General features: G+C 33.3%; 1 protein-coding gene across 2 annotated transcripts; it reads left to right on the forward strand.

The window, feature by feature from the left end:
* The first annotated feature begins 892 nt into the window (after positions 1–892).
* LOC107949005 (probable protein arginine N-methyltransferase 6) lies at positions 893–6,645 on the forward strand. 2 transcript variants are annotated; one of them, XM_016883701.2, is made up of 14 exons: positions 893–1,355; positions 1,837–1,902; positions 2,180–2,248; positions 2,683–2,718; positions 3,017–3,082; positions 4,186–4,254; positions 4,404–4,481; positions 4,685–4,763; positions 4,914–5,008; positions 5,289–5,373; positions 5,594–5,799; positions 6,040–6,158; positions 6,252–6,324; positions 6,399–6,645. In XM_016883701.2, exons 1-13 carry the CDS (start codon positions 1,083–1,085, stop codon positions 6,292–6,294), a joined length of 1,284 nt encoding a protein of 427 aa, XP_016739190.1. In that variant the 5' UTR covers positions 893–1,082; the 3' UTR covers positions 6,295–6,324; positions 6,399–6,645. The 2 variants fall into 2 exon arrangements, with proteins under 2 accessions (XP_016739190.1, XP_016739189.1); XM_016883700.2 differs by having other exon boundaries at positions 6,252–6,645.
* Positions 6,646–8,530: the final 1,885 nt, after the last annotated feature.

Raw genomic sequence — 8,530 nt, forward strand, 5'->3', positions numbered from 1 at the left:
TCTTATACATATAAGTTCTTCAACGAAACAATTTCAATATTTTATTTGTTTTTCTAAATTTTTTAAATAGAATTAAAAAAATTGATTTTTAATAAATTTTATATAGAATTAGGGTTAAATTGACAATAAAACAAATTTTGAGGATTAAAATGTTATTATACCAACTAAAAAAGTGCCACTTGATAAAAAACAATGGGTAAACTACATCCAAGGTCACTAAACTTTTAATAAATTTATATTTTGGTCACTTAACTTTAAAAAATTATAAAATAGTCATTGAAGTATTCGAAAACTTTCATTTAAGTCACCAAACTATTCAAAAGTTTTTATGTAAGTCACCAAGTTGTTAATTTAAAAAAAAACTGACTAATAAGCTCCAAGCAATAATTTAACAATCGGTACAGTGGAACAATATTTATCAACGAGTATAACATATTTTAGATCCAAATCAATCTGATGGTCAGTGTCAATGATTGGAGAAGAAAGCTATTTGAATATTGGTTTACAGATTTATGACGTTCAAAATTGTTTCATAAAAAGTTGAATTATAAAAGAGAAGAGGAACGAGAGCTTTTGATTAGTGTAAGCAATATGAACAAAAAGGTCATACAAGAGTAGTTTTAATAGTCCAGTGACTTAAACGTAAACTTTCAAATATTTTAGTGATCATTTTATAAATTTTTTAAGTTTAGAGACCAATATATAAACTTACTAAAAGTTCAGTGACCTTAGGTGTAGTTTACCAAAAACAATTTGGAAAAGTTAGTGACGAAATTATAACTTTTTTTAGTTAATGACCAAAAAGGAAAATTACCCATAGTTGAGTGACTAATGATGTAATTTACCTTAATTTTCAATTCAAACATAATCCAGGTTAACTTTAATCCTAAACCCTTATTTCATTTGATTTGGTCTGTCAAATAAACAGTAAAAAAGCAATCTGCTGCTCTGTTTGGGTTTTTTTCGACAAAAAATCCCAACAAAACCGCTGCCGTTGTTCACCTTCTCCAAAGCATTGCCGGTGAATTGCTGATTATCTTACCCACCCCATAAAATAAAAGAAGGAAAGGAAGAACAAAAAAATGTATGGAATCACAGGTTACAGTAATGGCTACCACCAAAATCAACAGCAGCACAGTTCGGAAGAGAAGCGAGGCGGAGGTCGACGGAGGAGGGGAGGCCGTAGATCACGCCACCGTCCCGGCTTTAGGGTTTCCGACCACCATCACCATCACTACAATAACGATGACGACGATGACAAGCAAGAGCAGAAAGCACCTCCGCCTTGCACGGACTTCGACATGGCCTACTTTCACTCTTATGCTCACGTTGGTATCCATGAAGAAATGATCAAGGTATTTTCCTCCTTTTTTTTGTTATTTCGCTTGCTACCATTTGTTCTTTACTGGGTTTACTTTGTTCTTCTCAATATTCGGGAACTTGGGTGAGTTTTCTTTTACTTTTAGCTCATTTGGTTTTTGTTTTTGTTTGGAGGTTTTAAGTGTATTTGAAGAAATTTTTATGGTTTGTCACAATGTGAGGTAGGGGTTGCCAAGGTGGTGACTCTGAGTGAGTGCTTTAACATAGGAATTCAAGTTTGCTTTCTTTATTTGGTGATTGGATATTTCTTGACTTGAGCTCTTTCAAATTTCGAGTTCTTTAAATTATGATTTGTTGCTTAAGGGTTTTATGTTTTTGAAGTGATGTATACTTTTGACAAAGTTGTGAGCCTGTTTTTGACTATCAGTTGCATATTAGGATCACCTTTTGCCTTTTTGTACATATAATAAAATATATGACAATTCGCTGATCATACCTTTTCTCTGAAACATACAGGATCGAGTTCGAACTGACATTTACAGGGCTGCAATCATGCAACACCAGAGTTTTATTGAAGGCAAAGTAATACCATTGTGGTTATTTCAGTTATAAAATTATTTATGATCTATAACATTAGGATACTTCTGTTATTGTGTGTGTTTTACCGTAATTGGTTACATTGTGATTCCCATTTCATCCAGTTACCCGGATGAAATGCATTTGTCTATTATAGGAACATTGATATGAAGTATTTGGATCTCAAAGGCCCTAGTCAGTTTAAGAACCGTGTTCAGAAGTCCAAAGAACGTTTAGCTAGTTCATTCTTCTTCCTCACTATTGCTTGTGATCATGCTTACAGGTTGTAATGGATGTTGGATGTGGCACAGGCATTCTTTCAATATTTTGTGCTCAAGCTGGTGCAAAACGGGTAATATGTCTTGGCATTATTTGTACACTTGATAATTTACATGCTTATAATAGTAGTATAGCTGAACATTTATTTGAAAATCTATTTTCTGCATATCATGTGGCACTGGTTTCAACCAATTTCTGAAGAGTGCTTTCTTTAATAAATGCAGGGGAATGCTAGAAGTTAACTCAGATTTAACTTTTTTTTATTTCCTCTAGTCCCTTAACTAGTTTTCCATGTGAACTTTATAATTTTATCTTTAAAAAAGACAATACACTTCTATTGAACAATTAAAAGAAGAGCAGTATGGATAGAACTTAATTTTGTTCTTTATTATACTATTTAGAAGTTAAAAATCTCTTTCTACTTCCAAGTTTTGTTCTTGTTGTTAATGTTGATGGATTCATGTAAAACACATCTGTCTAGTATCTGATGTGATTATGTGTTCTCAGGTGTATGCAGTGGATGCAAGTGATATTGCGTTGCAGGTACTTCAGAAGTTCTTAACTGCTTCTTACCAATTCATTTTTATTTTTTGTCTTGACAGTGCAGATTGAGCACTTTGTCTTCTTTTCATCTCCATTATTATTTTCTCTCTGTTTTATTTACGACAATGAGATAATGAGATCTGGTTAACAGAGCGATTAGATTATGAAGGCTATTTATCTATCAACATTATGGAAATATATTGTTCTAAACTTCTCTCCTCCTTCCTTTGACTGGCTTCTAGTATTGGAAATAAAACTGGCTGTTGGGTATGTGTTAATCTTTGCTATCTGCAAGCAGGCAAATGAAGTTGTGAAAGCAAATAACTTAGCTGAAAAGATCATCGTTTTGCATGGACGAGTTGAGGTAGGCTTTTCTGCTCCGGCTTATTGATGTGTATGCTTCTTAAATGGTTCCTATGTTTTAACAGGCTTAATCTGTTTACATATTTGGGAAAACAACAAGCACCTATATATGTTAACGCTTGGCAACTTGGAGCTTAGTGTCCAAGTCTGGAGTTAAAATCCTAGCATCTGCAACCCCTGCCGCTATTCCTAGGCTTAGTTCTTCATTGTACCATATAGATATAAGGCTGAAGGTCCTGGATTTAACTCCCAGTTCCGGCCTCCTCAAGATTTTAATAATACATACACACACATGTAAAAGAAACTAACAACCAGTAGTCCAATCTAGTGTCAGATTTCTTTCTTTCTTTAGCTTCCAAAGTTGTTGAGAATTATATATCTTATTGAACTGCAAAGATTGGTTTTCAACATTTTTTGTGTCATTAGAGACAACTCATCTGCATTGTCTCCCAAGGTCAAGGGAACACTAACTGCAGTGTAAAATTAAGTTGGAATTATGTCTTGCTGCATGCAAAAAGAATGTGGACCAGTATGCAGTGCTTTGCCTTTGCAGACGTTTTAATATTTCACATTGGTGTTGGTGTTTAAATTTCATTATAGATAAGGAAACTTTTATATTCTCTCCAATTGTTGGATCTTGGATGAAGTGATTGTCATAGCACCTTCTGGGTGTTCTCATTGGTAGATAGCTGTGCAATTGTGGGTATATTGAATCAGTATGCACGTATATCATATGCTTGATGTGAGCTCCATTTATATCTATGGTGATCATAAGATAGTAACCGTGATGCTTGCCATATAGGACATGATAACTTGATAAGATATTTCTGCTGTTTATCTCTTTCTTTGGAGAAGAAGAGAAAATTGTGGCCATTGTAGACTATGTTAGGTTGGACATAAGAGGTAGGTTATTAAGATAATGAAGAGCCACAGATTATTTGTACATTTTTATGTTTGGAATCCATATCTGGAAATAAGCTTCCAGGGGGTAGGGGTCGGGGAAGCTAAATTCTTTGCAGTGTTCTAAGAAACATTTATTTCCCTTGAACCGATTTACTCCTTCCGAATGTCCGACAATTTATTTACTAGTTGTTATTTCCACAGGATGTTGAAATTGACGAGGAGGTTGATGTAATAATTTCAGAATGGATGGGCTACATGCTTCTGTATGAGGTGATTGTATTATCCTGAACCTTTTAGAGATTTCCAGTTACTCTTCAAGGTTGAGATGAGAGCGTGATTTTATTCAGACAATTAATATTATATCCTTCTATTGTTTTCCTTCCATTATCATTGTGATTATCCATGTTTCTATTTTCCAGAGTATGTTGGGAAGTGTTATTACTGCTAGAGATCGGTGGCTAAAACATGGAGGCCTTATTCTTCCTTCCAACGCAACGGTTTGTTTCACTTAATATTAGTCTAGTGTAACTTTGTTTCAATGCCCCAGCTTGACAGTGTAATTGAACGTCTTTGTTCTTTTTCCACCTTTTTAACTCTTGAATCTTGATTCATATGAAGTTTTGTTGTATCACAGAATCAGGTAGTTGTGTGATAAAAAACTATTTGTTTACCAATCATTTTCACTCTATAATCCTTGCAGTTATACATGGCACCCATCACACATCCTGACAGATACAATGACAGCATTGAATTTTGGCGCAACGTCTATGGAATTGATAGTGAGTATTAGATTTTTATTTTATTCCATGCATATATGTGAAATTAAATTCTACTACTCTGCTTGAAGATTGTAGCTCTCGTGCCTTTTACTTGTAGCTTGTTTATGTTTGGAATATTATTTGGCAATACAATGTCATTTTCTCTTGCAGTGTCTGCAATGTTGCAATTAGCAAAACAGTGTGCATTTGAAGAGCCATGCGTGGAGACAATAACGGGGGAGAATGTTTTGACATGGCCACACGTGGTGAGTGTTCTAATTCTCTTGCTTTAGTCTGCCGTTGATTTCGTGAATTGATTTCTGAACTTGGAAGGACTGAAGTTTAGTTTCTGTAAACCATACCTTTTATGTCATGTTACCTAACCAACCGAAATCTTCTTGCAATTCTCTTGCATTTCTCACATAAAATCACATTCTCTTCACTAGCAGCATTTATTTGGGTTATAAGCCCAAATTACATGGTCTATTTTAACATATTTATAGAAATCCCTCGGCAAAAGGCATTGAGATTTATTAGCATTAACAGGTTAAGCACGTGGACTGCTATACTATCCAACACGATGAGCTAGAATCTGTGTCAACAAGATATAAGTTCCAATCAATGATGCGAGGTGAGTTCTCCCCTTGAATCTCCTCCTTCAATATGTGCCGTCTTCACATGCTGTGTCAATATTACCATAAATTTGAGATGTAAGAGACCTCTTTAAGGGCTTTCAGTTTACCCTTGTTTCATACCATGTTTGTATTACTGTTAGGCCTTTGTTTAGTTTTACTTCTCTCAATATGTCTATTCATTTTTAAGCATGGTATTCATTCTTCCTTGATTCCCAGCTCCACTACATGGATTTGCGTTTTGGTTTGATGTTGAGTTCAGTGGGCCAACAAATTCTCCTACAAATAATCACATCCCATCCTTACTTACTGGTGCATCTAACAATAATCATATCGATGGTATCCAGAAGAAGAAACGTGCCAATCCCAATGAAGCACTTGTTCTCTCAACGGCTCCCGAGGATCCTCCAACACATTGGCAACAGGTACCATACTAATTTTTAGTTTGCACATGTCAACATTGCATACAGAAACACATCTGTGCACAAAAGTTATTTGATTCTGTTAAGTATTATGCTATTGGTTTGAGCATAAAAAAGTCCTAAGCGGTCAACTTTACTTTTAACTATGATGAACTCTGGTCGTTTTTACATCTGATGACTTGCATGGAGCTAATGGTTGTATTCTATAATGGACCTTTAATGTTTAGGATGTAAATTTTGCAGACATTGATATACTTTTATGACCCGATAGAGGTGGAGCAAGATCAAATCATTGAAGGCTCTCTAACGCTATCTCAAAGCAAAGAAAACCGCCGATTTATGAATATTCATCTCGAGTACTCGTAAGTAACAGCATTACACATCACTAACCTAAATAGTAGCTTCTGTTGGATAAATGATAGGTCTCACCAACTTTGTGATCTTAACTCTTGCAGTTCGGGAGGTAGATCCTATGTAAAAGAGTCCGTAATGCGATGATACCCTCCGTAATGCGATGATCCCTTTGGGGTACGTACCGATTCCATTTCAAGCTTCACAACTGATTATATCGCTCTAAGATTGTGCCGTAGTTACCATTTCAGGCCACACTAGAATTCACAGACAAGTCATTTGACTACTTTTACCATACCAAGCTGCTTAAAGGAGGAAGATATTTGTTTAACTAAGAACAAAACTAAATTTAGGTAAAAAGTTTTGATATTAGCTCTGCTGGTTGTGTAAGATTGCCGTTTCAAAATACAAAGTTATCTGCTATATTTTAGTTTATTATATATTATATATATGTATGTATGACTATGTGATAATATCAACTTATTCATTCCTTTTTTACATGGTTCCTTAGTTTATTAGCTGAGATTTGATCTGCAATTTATATTGACTGTGCAAAATAACATCAGTTCCCTTACACCACCTCTACTTGAATTCTATCTTCATGAATTTTGACTTATCCATCCGTAAGGCACTCGTCTGGCCTGTTTAGAATCTGACCTGGATGATCATTCGTAATTCAGGTTGGCCTAGCTGGAATTACTTGCCAGCAATTAGAAACATTTTTATTATTTAGGGATAAAGTAACATTTAATCTCCGAACTTGACAAAATCTTCTAACTTAGTCCCTAAACTATTTTTTGGTCCACATTACTTTCGAAATTTGACAATTTTTCTCACATTTGTCTTGAAACTTGACAAGTTTTCCTATGATAGTCCATGCAATAATGTAAAACTATGATATTGTCCCATGTCAACACAAAAAATTATAATTTAAAAAAAAAATTAGGTAATAATGTGGTACAATGTCATATTGCGACATCATCACAAGGATTAATACAGAGCAAAAAAAAATAAATTCAGGGATTAAGTTGAAAAAAATTGTCAAATTCAGAGATTAAATCTTGACTAATATTCCTATTATTTAATAAATAATACAAAAATAATATTTTAATATTATTTCAAAAAGCGAAATGGGTTTTTGGGTTGGCTGAACCTGATTAAGGTAAATGTAAAAAAAAATGCCATTGCTTGCTTGATCCATGTATAAGAAAATACAAATAAATTCATTAATGGATTCTATTTTTTTTTTATCATCTAATTGATTTATGTTGGATTGATATGAGATTAGGATGTCTTTATTTTTATAATCTATATTTTTCGGATTCGAGTGAGGGTTAAATTGGACATGCATTATATGATAAGGCTTGTTGTCCCACTCCAACCAGTTGTTGACTTCTTGTCCTTAAGAACTGCATATGTTTTGACTTTTTGGAATGCAAAGTTACCCTACTTGAATGCTGGAAATCATTAACAGAAGAACCCCATGTCTCTGCAATAATTAACCATCTATTCATCTATTTTTGTTATTTTGTGTTGGTGTTTTTTTTTTCAAAATGTTAGTCATATAAATATTAAATAACAAATATATATTTAAACATGAAATTTTGTTATTAGTTCTGTACCAAATTGTGATTTATGAATTTTATCTTTGTATTTTAATTTAATCAGGTCTTGTTTTTTTTTAATAGATCAATTTTGATTTTTATATTTTTTGAAGTTTGAAATTTCAGTTAAATTCATTTAGATAAATTTTGCTATTTGTTCTTGACTACGCATAAAATTATGAGTTTAGTTCATATTCTTTAATTGGATCATTTTTAGTTTTATATTTTTTTAATTTCAAAAGTTCAATATTTGACTATTGATACAAACAATATTTATTAAATTCAAATGTAACATCTCACACCCGATCCTATAGTTGAGTCTGAGTATGAGATACTTTATTTGTTGGCAAAGCTACTTGAACTAGTTTCATTTCAATAGTCATTAAGAACATCAAACATTAGCATATCATAACAACACTCTGGCAATGGTTAAAATCAATTTCAAGTCATTTAAAATGATTGAGAAACATTTTAAAACGAGTTCTAGCTGTTTTGGGGTGATTGGGACTAAAATCGAGTCTTTAGGAGTTATAAAAAAGACATTAAAAAACATTTTTCATCTATGAGTCTACTAAACTTTAGGAATATAAATTAGTGTAAATTTATAAATAAATTGTTGGTTGATAAGATAATGGTGTCGCTTAAAAACGTGAGGAGGTTAAAAACTAGATTTGATCATGGGTCGGGTTGATGTAGAAGTTTAAGTCCATTTCTAAGTTCGGATTTGATCCGGCCCAAAAAATGGGTCTACATTTTTGTCCAAGTTCAGCCTATTAAAA

Source organism: Gossypium hirsutum, chromosome A04 (assembly GCF_007990345.1).
Source record: "Gossypium hirsutum isolate 1008001.06 chromosome A04, Gossypium_hirsutum_v2.1, whole genome shotgun sequence".
NCBI classification, from domain to species: domain Eukaryota; kingdom Viridiplantae; phylum Streptophyta; class Magnoliopsida; order Malvales; family Malvaceae; genus Gossypium; species Gossypium hirsutum.